The sequence below is a fragment of the Thunnus maccoyii genome, chromosome 9 (genome assembly GCF_910596095.1).
Source record: "Thunnus maccoyii chromosome 9, fThuMac1.1, whole genome shotgun sequence".
Lineage (NCBI taxonomy): Eukaryota > Metazoa > Chordata > Actinopteri > Scombriformes > Scombridae > Thunnus > Thunnus maccoyii.
The window spans coordinates 20225274-20240289 of NC_056541.1; the positions used below are offsets into that span (position 1 = coordinate 20225274).

Here is a 15016-nt window from a genome sequence, read left to right on the forward strand (position 1 = left end):
GTGTCAAACTCTGCACATACATCATTCTGCACAGTGAAGCTCAAACATCGAACTGAAGGAGCATTAGGAAAGACACATTTTTTAAGGAGAGGGGGCTTTAAGTACATTTTTCTGAAAATACTTTTTACGTGTAGGTATGATTTTTTTAAAAACTTTTACTTGTAACAGAGTATTTGGTGTATTATTACTTTTAACTACAGGATTTGTATATGTCTTCCACCGCTGTGCGGGTGTTTGACAGATAGTCAGAGATTCATTGCAACATCTTACCGTTCCAAAGCACAGCCTTTGACATGTGTGCAACAATACAAACTCTCAACACTTACACACTCCAGCACACACACTAGCACATGCACACACAGGTGTGCGGAACTGCGAGAGCCATTTGTTGAATGACGGCCTGTTTAGAGTTGGGGTGGGGTGAGGGGGGGGTGGAGAGAGGTAGAAGTGGAGAAGGGAGTTAGAGGTGTGGAGATGAAGACAAGCTGGACGTTCAGAAACAGACTGTCTTTGTGCCGCCTGAGGCGCAGTGTGTGAATGCATGTGTAAGTAGGCAAAGCAGCTCTGTGGAGAGGCATGTGTGTGTGTCAGGAGGGGTGGGGGGGGTGAGTGAGTTTCAACGTCCTCTGCTCCCAGGTCTCAGCTGTGGTGTAATTGATTAAATGAATTAGTATGAAATATAGAATTAAATTCGATGAATAGGGTCATATGTTATCCTGGTTTCTGTGTGTGTGTGTGTGTGTGTGTGTGTGTCCATGTAGGCGGATGTGTGATTAAAATGAAATATGAAATTAGTCCTGATGAATAGCACCATATGCACAGATGTAATTGAATTAACCACTCTGTGTTTGGAGTGTTAGCATAAATGAAATGTTCACCTAGTGTGCTCCATCCTGCAGAGACGTGGCATGCTGACAGGTTGGTCAGAGAGAGACTGTCTAACTGGCAAAACGCTACTTGGATCATTTCTGTCTCAATATTCTGTGTTCAGGGTGAACAGCTGGGTGGAAAATTAATTTACAAACCAAAATAATGTGTCTCGAGCAACCAGAACATTTTCAGTGCACCACACATTTCTGTAGCTTTCCCAGGAGGGATTAACACCATTTTTTCCAAAAGATATTTCCTCATCTGGTGTTTCGATGACGGTGATGAAGAACACTGTTTACCATGTTGACCAAAAATCTGCTATAGATGTTTAATTGGGTTGAGATATGGTGACTGAAGGCATATGATTCATATCCTTTTAATACTCATAAACAGTGGTGGATATCTATTTAAAAAAACATTTGTAGAGAATTTTATGACTTTTTATTTTAATAGTCGACAGCAGAGAAATTACAGGAAATGAAGGGAAACCCACATTTGCCAGATGTGAACCGAAATTGCAATTCATGGTCAGAGCCACAACCCCTCGGCCACCAGGGTGCTCCAGAAAAAGAACGATGTGAGATTACTCCATTACAAGTAAACGTCCTGCATTCAAACTGAAGTTACTAACTAACTAAAAAATAAACAAGTATCATCAGCAAAAAGTATGAAAAGTACTCCTTTTGCCTGATGGTTCTTTTCAGAGTACTATAAAATACTATGTTATTGGTGCAGTCTTATTAATTCAGTAACACATATGCAACATGTAGTACTACTAGGTGGAGATAACTGCAAGTACTTTTTACACTGTTGGGTAGTTAAATCTACTTTATGAACTGATTATATGTTCTAAATAAAATCAATCTGTAAAGTAATTATAGCTGTCAGGTAGTAAAAAGTATTTTTCTTTGACATATAGTGGAGTATAAAGTATAGCGTTGAACGGAAACACTCAAGTAAAGTACAAGAACCTTAAAGCTGTACTTAAGTAAATGTTTAGACCACTACTCCTCAGACCGCTCATGCACTGTGTACAAGTATTTGTTAAGTCTCTCCATTCATTCATTTATTTAAGTTTTCCCTTAAATTTGTCACCTGTCTATATGTACTGTAAACTATACTCACATACACACACTGGACAGTACACGTGTATACAATACATTAAATCATCTGACAAGATTTCCTCACTCATGGACACACACACACACACACGTGCATGCAGACTTCCTCATTGGTGAGATCAGAGGCTCCTGGCACAAACAGGAAGCTAATATAATCTAATATCAGAGCCTGTTTGAGTTGCACACATCATTTCCTCTGGACACACTGTCAAATCCTCATGAGCGTTATAGTGACTGTGTGTTTATTTTACTGACACAATCAACGGGGAACGAGCGGCCGTGCCCAAACTTATAGCCATCAGTGATGTGAGTGTACGTAGTTGAGTCATGTTACCCGGCTATGACACACAGCACATAAAATATCAGCCACAGAGAGGCTCTGTTTGCTGTAAAGCAGTCAAGATCACATACATTCACACAATGTATGCACATATACATGCAAAGAGATTAAGACAGGGTGGCACAGTCTGGCAGTATGAATACAGAAGATATCAGCCAAAGCACATGTGCACACAGCCCTGCACACACACACACACCTTCAACACAATCTTAAAAGAACACAACTTAAGCATTAAAAGAACAAACACAGTATTGATATGCACACTAAGTAAAAAATTACCTAGAACTGTAGATGCTTCAGTGCTTTCTTTGAAACCTGTCCAACTCCATAACCTTTATTCCAGAAAGGCATTTTGGATCAGGTTCAACTTCTTTGCAATAAAAAAAAAAGAAAAAAGTTTTAAATGCATTTCAACAACCTTCAGAAAGTGGGTGTGAAGTTATTCATTTATGAGTCATAGCTGTAGGTGGAGAGAACAATAGATAGCAAGGTACATGCTGTTTTGCATATTTAACTGTGTATTCAGTGTTCAGTATCTGTCATTATGGCCTGGGGGTGTTTACATTGTCTACTCACCTTGTACCTCCTGCAGTTTTGTTCTTTTGACTGTATAGATTTTACGACTGTTAAGGTGCAAATAGTTTGGTGTTTCTGTGAGTTGTAATGTGCGGACTGTTCTGTCTCACATACTGTAGGTGCTCATTTCACATTGTGTTCTGTTTCTGTTTCTGTAAATGCAAACTTCACTTCAGAAGACCACGGAGGAAGGTTGGCACACAACTCTCTCCAATTGCAACATAATTATCCCAAATAAGGTTAAAAGAGTGAAGTCTAACTCCTTGAGGGTTTCATAAGAAAACATAAAACAAGAAATGAATAGTGAATAACCCGCCAATTAATAACATTTTCTCCCACAAAACATGCAACTCATTTGGTCAGCAGATCAAAGAAATCAGAGGCTTCATAAATTAGATTTAAATTACAGCAGGGAGGAAAACAGGGAATCATGCTGCATTAAAAGTTGTATGAAAAAGTAGTGTGAAGACTTTTCAGATTGTGATTTTATTATAGATTAAATAGGTTTATATTTTATTTTCAGTATAATAAATTTAATCTCAGAGTGTGTGGGCATGGCATCTGAAAAAATACACAAAAATGATTAATTTACACTTAAAAAGTAAGAGTTCTGATTCACCTTTATGAGCTTGTTTCTACTGTAAAAAACAGTTTTATATTTACAGCAACTCTCAGGAAAGTTCATGTTTCCAACTTGACTTCAGTGTCATTCAGTTAAACAGAAATAATGTATCTGCTCTGGACATAAGACGTGATTTTGTTGATATTGAGTCTGGGATGATACTATTCTGTATTTATTCTATTTCTCTCTAAGAAACACATTTAGACATAATAAATGAATAAATAATAATTATAATTATTTTGTTGTTTATTTATCTGGGAATGAGTGTGATTATAACCACTATTAACTATTTTTACATATCCACCACATATGATTCCTCTTGTTGTTTGGATGGTAGTACTACTTGTAGTAGTGTTAGTAGTATTTTAATGTTAGGACATGTTATGATCATCATAAAAAATGAAGGAGACAAAACTCGCCCATAAAATGGACACACAAAATGAAATATTATGTTTATGGTTTGTCTTGATCAGCTTCCACTCTGCCAAATAAAGTCCCATGGCAGCTCTTCATTATTCCCTTCAGCATATACAGTGATTTAATGGCATCTTACCAACGTTTTAAAACTTTTATCACAGTCCTCTTCATTATTCTGTGGCCTGCTCTCTCTCTCTCTCTCTCTCTCTCTCTCTCTCTCTCTCTCTCTCTCTCTCTCTCTCTCTCTCTCTCTCTCTCTCTCTCTCTGTAGTCATGGTAGGCGGGTTTTCCGCCAGCAGGGTTTGGTTGATTCTCTATTGATTTGTTGGAGGGGCAGAGGAGGAGGAGGAGAAAGTGAAAGGGGAGGAGTGGAGGAGAAACCCGGCCTGGTGAGGGAGAGAGAGAGGCAGAGAGAGAGGGAGAGAGAGAGAGAGAGAGAGAGAGAGAGAGAGAGAGAGAGAGAGAGAGATGTGATAGTGCGTGTTTAGGACGAGAGAGGAGAGCGCAGAGTGATCATAATCAAGGCAAAAGTCCGACCGCGGAGGGAGCGCACTTAAATCACGTGGGGGTGTGGATTTGTACGGGGAAAAAGTAAAAGTGTCGTCGGAGTGACTTGTGCTTACACTTTGTTTTCCTCCTCTCCTTGCCTTTCCAACCCCCCCTCCGCCCTGCATTCCGCGGAGCAGCTGTGTTTTAATGCCCCTGCGCACCCGAGGAGGAGAGGAAGGAGAGAAGAGTGAGGAAGAAGAGGCAGAAGAAGAAGAAGAAGAAGAAGAAGAAGAAGCAGAAGTGAGAAGGCCTGGACACCACCCCTCCTCGCCCTTTGGAGGTCTGTCCACTCTCCCCTCCTGGCCCTGCATGGACGGGGATGGGGAGAGCCGGATGCTGTTGCCGCGGGGCTGAGCGCCTCGCCTCCCCGTCTCTGGTGCGCCGCTTCCGGCCACTGCTGCTGCTGATCATCGCTTTGTGCTGCGGTGCCCACATAGGTGAGTAACTGCACTTAAACACTGCAACGACTTGCGTGCCTCTCGCAACTAATACGTGATTTTACGCACTTTGTTATCACATTTCGCTCTCATTTCTGCACAACATCCAAAGTAACTACATTTCTTTTCAGTTGCATATGGAAGTGATCAGCCATACTCTATCAGTTATTAAACGTGGGTAATCATTGTGTAGCCAATCTTTGTGTTAAGGCCCAGTGGTGCCTGACAATAGCTCTCTCTCCAGCGGCAGTGCAGCAGTCTGAGCACGGATCGAGTTTCTCCTCCTCTCTCCTGGGCCGTCATTCTCCTGTCTGCCCCTTAATGGCTCATGGAGGAGGGGAAGAGAAAGGAAGAGAGAGTGACTACCTCTCCTCATATCCATATATTACAGACTACAGCTTTTATCAATATCAGAATCTCTCTGAGTGTAAATCTGTTCATAAAAAGTTAGGATCAGTGATTTAATGTGTTGTAAGTCTGATCTACAGTGTGTTATGTTCAGTTGCATGATGCAAAATAATACTGTGCATCTTAATTAATAGTATTGAAGTGATCTAAGTCGCACAGGGAAGAGCACTTTAAAGAGATAAGCATAAATTAATGCTTCTCTGAAAATCTAACAATATTTCTTTATATTAGTGGTTCTTCTGACAATAATTAAGGGCAGAAACTGAAACAAAATCTGGACAGAAAAGAAAACAAAGCATTAAACAAAAGAAGAGTCCGTTCACTGGAAGCCAAAGGTTAATAAGGTGTTGTTAAGAATTACTGGCCCTGAAACACAAAGTGGCTTCTGGATAGACTACTGAGCTGTGGCTGTGTAGAGGTTATGATTTACTTGATTTGGTTTGTTTTAAATTCAGTTGGTTACATTTGACACAGATGTATGTTTCATTTGGTACAAAAAGCAGGATGTCCGACTTTTTTTCAGGTCGAGTCTGTGCGTGTGGTGTGTATGTGCAGGGGGTCTGCTGTTGTGGCGGCTGTCTGTTGAGCAGTCACACCTCCAGTAATTAGTTTAACACGGCTCAGGCAGCGGGACAAAACCGCCTCTGCGCGCAGCCTGGTGAGACCCACTTCACATTAAAGATCTTGGCACCTTCTGCAACATGTGCGCCACCTGGAAAGAATGTGTATTATTTAGTCTGTTGAAGGAAACAGAATGTTTTATTTTTTATAACTTGTACATTTCAGGGTATTTCAGACAAATTTCATCGTCAGCTCCATTTGTCTGTTTAGGTGGGGAGGCAGGAATGTCTGAATTGTTCACACTCCTGAGTGTCTAGTCGAGACAGACAGAAACAGAGGGTGCTTGCTGTAGTGAGCTCCCGTAAAGCTTTGTATCTCTGTGCTTGGAGCTGTTTGTGTGATTTGAGCTCAGCGTGTAAGAGAGTGCACAACAGTGTGATCAATAAGCACTTCACAAGCCATTCCCTCGGTTGAGAGATGATCCCAGTAGATCCTTTTCTGATCTCCGGAGATCAGAGGCAGTTGGAGGCTGTCGGATAAGTAGACCAAGCCTGTGAGGTTCGGCTTGTGGGTCTCTTGACCTCTGTCTGATCATAGAGAAGGTGCCTACGGAGCACCGTGCAGGAGGAGTACAGGAGGAGAGATGACTAAAGGGTGAGGAGGCTGGTCAGGGAATCAGGCTGAGAACAGAGTTTGCTGAAGGCTGAAAACTGAAAACTGAATAGTGCTGATGGAGGCAAATGATCTGAGGTGGAGAAAAAGAAAATCTTACAACAGATGGGGCTCGAGAGGAAAGAAGGGATGAGACTTACAGTATGAGATGATAAAGGAAGCTGTGGGGGTGTGAAAAAAAGAGGTTAATATTGTGGTAGGAGACGGAAGAAGTGCTTTGGGCATTGCTGACTGTTTTATTGTGTCTATATTAGATACTCACCCGAGGGGATGAAGCAAACCAGGCTCTGGATGTGTCGAATCTTTGTCTCTCATGCATTAGTCCTTCCCACGAGGAGTTTATCCTCTTCTTAATAATATTTTCAGTTCAATTCGGTATTCATCACCTCGACTCGTCTTACTACAAATTGCTTATTTATATGCATAGATTGGATTTTCTTTTCAAAGAAAGGCCGTGCATGCTTAGAGAGGGCGCTTAAGAGGACAGCTTCACAAAAGGGAGATCATGGGAAGCCTTGAAGAACAAAAAAAATGTGTTTTAATATTGATTTGGAACATAATTAATCATCATGGGGAAATCCTCTTTTTGGATGGGAGGGAGGCAAGTGTGCAGGAGCAGCATAATGAGACCTGCTGCTTGGATCCAATGTCTTGCTCAGTGAAACTTCAGCAGATGCTTGTCATCAGAGAGGTTTTAACCTTTATATAAGCCAGTGGTTTTGAACCCAAGTCCTTCAGTTAGGGGGTCGACTCCCTCCTCGCTGCGTCACCCTGCTGGGAAATGTTGGTGAATGAGCGCTTTTGTGCGTTTTAGAGCAGCTCATGATTCTGATACCCTCCGAAAGAGAATAAACCCGCTCTGATTAGATTGGGAGCGGTATTTAGGTACTGCCTGCAGATAGGGAAAGAAGGGAGGCTGTTGGTGCGCCAGTCAAAGAGACAATGCGTCCTCAGTGCTCGGACCGTCTGTACAGTGGTGGTTGGCATGGCATGCAGCCTGTGTATGTGTGTGTGTGTGTGTGTGTGTGTCTGTTTGTGTGTGTGTCTGTGGGTTGGTGTCAGTATTTAACAGGCAGGAGAGAGATTCTGAAGCGTGGTGCGAGTGGGGGTCCGTACCTGCACCCTGATTTCTAAAACTAAGAGCACTACTGCCCCCAAATGGTGGCGCCCAACTCCTTCATGCCCCAAAATCAAATACATGTGCAAAGAAAAGCTGGAATGTGCTGTTTGCTTGTGTGTGTGTGTGTGTTTATGTGTTAGCAGTGTCGTATGGTTGTTAAGTGATGGTGTGACATTAAGGGAATCTCTTGATTTCAGTTAAAACCATGTACAGTCTGATTTTGCTCGGCCATTAGGAGATCATACCACCATCTGAAGATCACGGACTGTGTGCGTTGAACGGAAGCACAACCAGCATTCTTTCTAAGATAGCTATTTGTGTATGTCTGTATGTGTGTGTGTGTGTGTGTGTATGTGTGTGTGTGTGCAGCTGCCCATACACTGCAGAGCCTCTCTCTGGCCTAATCTAATAGGAGCACGTTGTGACTGATGCATTAGGTCTGGTCTCTAATCTCTCTCTCTCGCTCTAACTCTCTCTCTCTCTCTCTGATGATCTATGATATAAAAGGCTGATTTGACCCTTGTTACATTCAGAAATGTTGCAATAGATAAAACATCAGGGACCATTTCGGACCAAGAAATTTGTTCCTGCTGGGTACAGGGACAGAATAATCAGTCTCCTGGATGCATTTCCTTACTTTAGCCTGCTCTGGTGCTTGTGGTTATAGCTGTAAACAAACATTAAAGTGACATAAAACATAACTTATTTAGTCATATTTAATAAAGGTACATTTGCGACGTGTATTTTCCGGTATGGTAGTGTGTATGTGTAAATAATACACCTTGTATTGTTTAGCTCTTTCTCTCTTTAGTACCACATGTGTTAGGGATTTGTAGTCTTTTTCTTCCCTCACTGGCTATATAAGCAGTATTATCTCACTCCTTGTGGGAAAATGGTCTTTATCTTTTCTCTCTGCCTGCTCTTTGGTTTATTACACTCCAGGTTTATTACACTCACAGAGCAGCACTGCTGATTGATTGAAACTTTCAACTAGCAGCAGGTTCCTTTTCCAGTTTTATTAGGTTTGATTGCAACAGGCCGGTATAAAATCAAAGCTTACAGTCCTTTTAGATGTCTTCCGCATGCGCATAAACTTTTTCTTTTCTAGTTCGATCCAACTGAAAGACTTGTGTGATAATCTTTCAGGCAGTTTTTAGCTGGTTATATCAATTTGCTGACAGTATCTCTGTCTGCCTGTGTCCTCTCTAGGTCAGTGCCAGGTGGCCACCCCTCAGTGCCGTATCCAGAAGTGCACCACCGACTTCGTCTCCCTGACCTCCCACCTCACGCCGGCCGTGGATGGCTTTCACACCGAATTTTGCAAGGCTTTGCGGGCGTACTCGGCCTGCACGCAGAGGACAGCCAAGTCCTGCCGGGGGAACCTGGTCTTCCACTCTGCCGTGCTGGGCATCTCAGACCTCATGAGCCAGAGGAATTGCTCCAGGGACGGGCCCACTTCTTCCACGCACCCCGAGGTCCACCCGGAGCCTTGCAACTACCACAGTCGCACCCAGCACGCCCACACACACTCCCATGCGCACGCACACACGCACTCCCACACTCACGGCCACAGCCACTCGCGGCCTGGGTACCTGTTCTGCGGGCTGTTCGGAGACCCCCATCTGAGGACGTTTAAGGACAGCTTCCAGACTTGTAAGGTGGAGGGGGCTTGGCCTCTCATCGATAATGACTATCTGTCGGTGCAGGTCACTAATGTTCCAGTGGTAACAGGCTCCAGTGCCACAGCAACCAATAAGGTGAGGAGAAAGCCGTTTTAAAGGGGGAGGCAGAGAGAACTTGGCTTTTTTGGGGTGTAATTTGCTGTGATTACACTTATAAGAGTTTCTTAAGTGAGAGCAGCCGGTGAAATCTACTTTATTCCTGTGTGAGTGTGTGTGTGCTTTAGAGAGAGAAACATTCTCCATAATGACCTCTAAGTTGCTTTTCTGTGCCTCAGAGTAAGAAATCTTATCACTGCGAGGCTGGAACACGTCCCTGCTCTCCCTGCTCTACTTTTTTCTCTCTTTCTTTCACTTTCTGTGTCTCTCGCTCCCTCAGACTCACAGGTGTGAGGCAAACAGCCTGATCTTGTGACTGTCTCTTGTGACTCAAGCAGTGTTGGAAACCTAACTTGGTTAATGGCTGCATATAGCCTGACCTCTAATAACATGGAATGAGATGTGTGAAAGGATCCACTGTTTACTTATGTGTGTGTTTGCAAGCATTTGTGTGTGTGTGTGTGTGTGTGTCTCATAAGTGGCACTCCTTGCACTCAGTAACCAGCTTAAAGCACTATGTGTGTTATAGGTCCTTATCCCTGTACGACAAAAAAGAGACACATGCACAAAGACACACACACACACACCACCAAATGGATGATGAACCACACAAGGTGATCTTTGTGGTGTTAAAGAAGCTATGTTGATGTTTCCCCCGATGATCAGCCCTCTCCTGCTTAGTCGATAGCTTTAATTATTAAAACACATACACACCCATGTATACACTTAGTCATGCACACGCTGGCTGATACACACACACACATTAAGCAAATAGTATGGTTGCTTCACTGTGGAGCTGAAGGTTTGACCTTGCGTCAGAGGTGGGGCAAGTTATTAGTCACGATTATTAGGGACACACACACACACACACACACACACACTCACACACACATACACACATTAACAGCCCTCCAGGCTTAATGGCCTACCAGGCCTCATTCCTCATGGCTGTCATGTGAACAAAGCAGCCATTCACCGGAACTATGATGCTAGTGCTAACCGTAATGCTCACACCACACCCTGTATCCACCACTGCTTCCACTCACCACTGGAGCCCTGTGTGTTTTTATGTATATGTGTGTATGTGTGTGTGTGTGCGTGTGTCAGCATGTTTGCTTAGCTGTGTCAAATTACAACTTGTTAAAAAGTCATTTAGTCTTTTCTCACATGTAGTGCAATGAGAGTCAATAACCTGTGTAATGGGTGAATGTTAATATTTGTACTGGTGTGTGTGAGAGAGACCTTTTAGCTTATCTGTAGAGCTGCAGCCATTGATCATTTATATTATCTATTAATCTGATGATTATATTCTCAATTCATTGATTAAATGTCAGAATAGTGAAAACTGTGCACCACAATGTCCCAGAACCAGAGGTAAAAGCATCAAATTGTGAGGTTTGTCCAATTAACAGTCCAAACTCCAAAAGATATGAAATTTACAATGACACGAGAGAGAAAAACACAGCAAATTAAAAAATAAAAGGAATTTAAACAATAAATCAACTATTAAATTATTTTCTGTTGATTGACTAAACAATTAATCAACTTATCGTTTCGGCTCTAGTTATCTCCCTAATGAAAATTGTGTTTGTTCTATAACTTAAACACACTTTAAACTACAACTTACCTGATGCTCCGTCTCTCCCCTCTATAGATCACCATTATCTTCAAGCCCTATGAGGGTTGCACAGACCAGAGGGTCTACCAGGCCGTCACAGACAACCTCCCTGCTGCCTTTGACGATGGCACTGTGAGCAGCGGAGACCCAATCCACGCTTCTGCTGGTGCCGACGGTGCAACCGGGAAGGTCCGGGCTCTGTGGATCTCTGAGCGCAGCCCGGGGCGCCATGTGGAGCTGCACGCTGGCTACATTGGCGTAACGGTGATTGTCCGCCAGCTGGGTCACTACCTGACCCTGGCGGTGCGGATCCCCGAGGAGCTGGCTCAGGCCTACGATGCCACCCAGGACCTGCAGCTCTGTCTGAACGGCTGCCCCAGCAGCGAACGCATCGACCAGGGAGGGCACCTGCCCCTGCCCCTGTCCCCACCTGCACTCGGCCTACAGCTTCAGCAGCTTCGGCGGCCCAGCTACTCCTCACAGACACAATCATCCCCCTACGGTGCCCCGCAGGTTTTCGGTGTGGAGGGGGCGAAGGAACGTTGTCGGGAGCAGCTGGAGGTGCCAGACATTTACTTCCACTCATGCGTGTTTGATCTCCTGACCACCGGGGATGCTAACTTCACAGTGGCGGCGTACAGTGCCCTGAAGGACATGGAGAGTCTTCACCCACACCAGGACAGATGGAGGATCTACCCCCGCGGCTCTGCCACTTCCACCTTACACCTTGATACTCAACATATCAAACACCTCGCTCTGCTCCTGCTGTGTGCACTGAGCGTTGGGTTCATGTAAGAGTGGATGTCTTTGTGCCTGCATGCGTGTGGGCTTGTGTATGTGTGTGCACTAGAAATAGAGTTTTGGGAGTTTTTTGCTGAGCACTGAAACTGAGCACTGGTTCCTCTCCCCTGCAGAGAGGTAACAACAGGCTGGACAGTTACTGGGAACTAGAAGTCTTTTTTTAGGAGAAGTGGCACACCTCCCAGCGGGCACAAGAGATACTGACAACACTAACAGCATCTCACTGCAAGGGTCGACCCGGCAGAATCAGCCGTCTGGGGAATAACACAGGAGATGTGATGAGGATGGGATGCCATAAATGTTCCTGTGTGGGTGAATTGAGTGTGTATCACACAATATGGATATACACTCCAGACTGTAAATAGTTTGTTTTGTCTTCAGTGCACAGTGTAATGGCGTAGGGTTTGTCTTATTGTGCCATTTGATGTGATTTTTCTTTAATACCTCAGACAGAGGATGTTTGTTTTAACAGAAGCACTTTATTTTGATTTTTTTTTTGTTTTGTACAAATCCACATCAGTGTTTCTTCCTCACACAAACTGTCCTCCACCAAAATCTCCAATGGCTCACGTTTTGAAGACCTTTTTAGAAGTTGGTTTTGGATCCTGTCAATGTAAAAGTCAGTAGAATACAAGGAGCTGCCATTTTTTTGTTAAAATGCATCATTCTTTCAGTAGCTGATTTGACACAGTGTCTCATTTTATGTCAGTTAATGTGAGTTGTTCTCTTTTGAATGTATTATGAATATTGTCACAGCAAATGCCATCAGTACTATTATGTTGTTGTATGAATTTGTTGTTTTTCCTCAGATTTCAAAATGTGCGTGTGTGTGTGTGTGTGTGTGTGTGTGTGTGTGTGTGTGTGTGAGTGCGTCATTGTTTTTTTTTAACCAGTTGGTGACAAGCTTGGATGTGTTTTTATTTCCTCTAAGAATCATGTTAGAGGCACTCCCACCTTTTTGCCAAGAGGCTGTGACCATATGGGCTCATGTTTGTTGCTCACCGTATTCTTTGTTGTGTTCATTTGAGCCAAAGACAGATTATGGAAGCCTTGTAAGAGGGGCGCAAAGGTTTTCATGTACAAAGGAAATCATAACTTATCACCAAACCAGCACCTTCCCTTTTCCTCTGTTTTTAAACTTGCTACTGTAGACTGTTTTTCTCCTACTGCCAGAATTGACAAGCTGCTCCTCACTGGGACATGTGTAAGATACTGGAGAGTAGACAAAACACTGCAAATCACTGAGAAAACTTCCCCACAGCGCCTGCTGTCATATGTGCCTCAGCAGTGCGTTGTGGGAAATGTATGCTTTTTTGATACCTGATGGAAATGTGTTAACTCTCTCGAGACTATGAGCCTTTATGACATATAACATTCTGTATAATTATGCCCCATTCGGTTGGCCATAAACTTAATCTCAGTTTTGGCATTGTGATCTCTTACATCATGTGTGAGTGTCAGTTTGGTGAAGAGTGACTGGTCAATGTTGAAATACTTAACTTATTTATGAACGTAGTGTCCTGTAGAGGAAGTTAAGCTCCATATTCTTGCTGTTGGATAATAATTTAAAAAATGTCAGATGTGATTGTACTGCCACCTAGTGGTGCTCTGTTGCTATGTCAGTGTGTTATTCAAGGCGCTTAAAAAAAAAACATGGAGGAAAAAAACTGTGTGCAAGTGTTTTATTTTAAAAACAATAAAGTCAAAACAAGCTTACTTCCTGTTTATTAATCATATTTTTAACAGGAATATAAAAAAGAAAAAACAACAACAAAAAAAGATGTATATTTGTAAACACCAAAAAACCTTGAGCAAAGCTATTACACTTTTTTTCCCCTTTTTTCTTAAAATTCAAGAAGTTCAGAATTAAAGCTGAATAAGACTCAACACATAGATCACACACAGACATACACACACATTCATATAACAGTGTGTTCACTAACCCATCTGTCTGAGGTTAAGTTTTTTGATCAGATACCAGGTTTGGCCTCACAAACATAACCTGTTTCCAACTGCCACAGTTGGCAACACCTGGGATGTCAATGAGAAAAGGCTAAAAGAGACGCGCTAAAAGCTAAGAGTGGCCTCTCCTGTGATCCTAAAAGTGGATAAGTTCTCATTTAATCCATGATATTTTAATCCAAAATTTAGTGTAAAACCATTTTCATGAAGCCAACCACAAGGATGGAACATGCTTATCATCTTCCCGTGTAGAAATCCTCACTGTGCAGAGTTCAGAGACGAAACAAACTCCCAACCTCTTCTTTCTGGGTTAGTTTGCTTTTGAAGGTCATGTGGAGCACCAGAAGCACTTTATTTCTAACCATCTGAAAAGTCAAACACAATGTTAAGATTTATGAAATAATAACATTCAGTTAAGTTAAATAGGATGATTTCCCACTCTGTAAGACAACAACATATACTGTAAAACGCATAACACCAAAGTCACCTGCACACATCTGCTCTGTGTCTCTGTGGTTAATGTTACACTGATGGCCCTGTAATCCAATTAAATAAAACAGACTCATTTTCTTACCACTTTATAACAGCGTAAGTGGTCATCAGAGTGTTAAAGACAATAATCTTCAAGAGAAGCAGCCTCATAGCCAGGACAGTCACCGTGTTTGTCCTCACAACAACATCTGGAGATCAAACCACACAGACCAACATAAAGAACCACATCTATCTGGGTCACAGGGAGTGTTTTTAATAGTTTAAAAACAATTAAATACTACCTATTGTCTCATCATCTTCATAGCAGATCTTGTCCTCTGAAATGATAAAAAAGTGTTAAAGGTTTAGTGAAAAATCTAAGATAATTCAAGCTGTGAATAGAAATAACAATTAACACATTCAGGCTCTGACCAACTATAGTCCTACCTGAGGAGGTGGTGTGGTGTTTCCTGTTGACTCTGGGGTGTCGTCGATGACTCACAGAGCAGCTGTATGATGGCCAGTCACTGGTCGCCACTGTGATAATTGCTACAGGGCTGTGGTCACGATGCTTCCTGTTTACAGCAATGCTGTATAGTGTGCTGGGCATCTGGCCTTCCGATGGTGACCGCCAGCTGACCTCGAGGTGCACTCTCCTTAGGTCACTCACCATACAGACCAGTAGCGTCAAGC

At 42.8% G+C, this 15016-nt stretch overlaps 1 protein-coding gene across 1 annotated transcript; it reads left to right on the plus strand.

Annotated features, from left to right (window-relative positions):
- The first annotated feature begins 4385 nt into the window (after positions 1-4385).
- rgmb (repulsive guidance molecule BMP co-receptor b) lies at positions 4386-13562 on the plus strand. Its single transcript, XM_042421476.1, has 3 exons — positions 4386-4932; positions 8903-9450; positions 11126-13562. The coding sequence occupies exons 1-3, from the start codon at positions 4815-4817 to the stop codon at positions 11882-11884; spliced, it is 1425 nt and encodes a 474-aa protein (XP_042277410.1). The 5' UTR covers positions 4386-4814; the 3' UTR covers positions 11885-13562.
- Positions 13563-15016: the final 1454 nt, after the last annotated feature.

What these genes read in the sequence shown, in the direction of transcription:
- rgmb (XM_042421476.1), top strand. Translation starts at nt 4,815, where the DNA reads ATGGGGAGAGCCGGATGCTGTTGCCGCGGGGCTGAGCGCCTCGCCTCC. An exon ending in GTGCTGCGGTGCCCACATAG is followed by an intron (nt 4,933 to 8,902) that starts GTGAGTAACTGC and finishes TGTCCTCTCTAG; the next exon opens with GTCAGTGCCAGGTGGCCACC. An exon ending in GTGCCACAGCAACCAATAAG is followed by an intron (nt 9,451 to 11,125) that starts GTGAGGAGAAAG and finishes TCCCCTCTATAG; the next exon opens with ATCACCATTATCTTCAAGCC.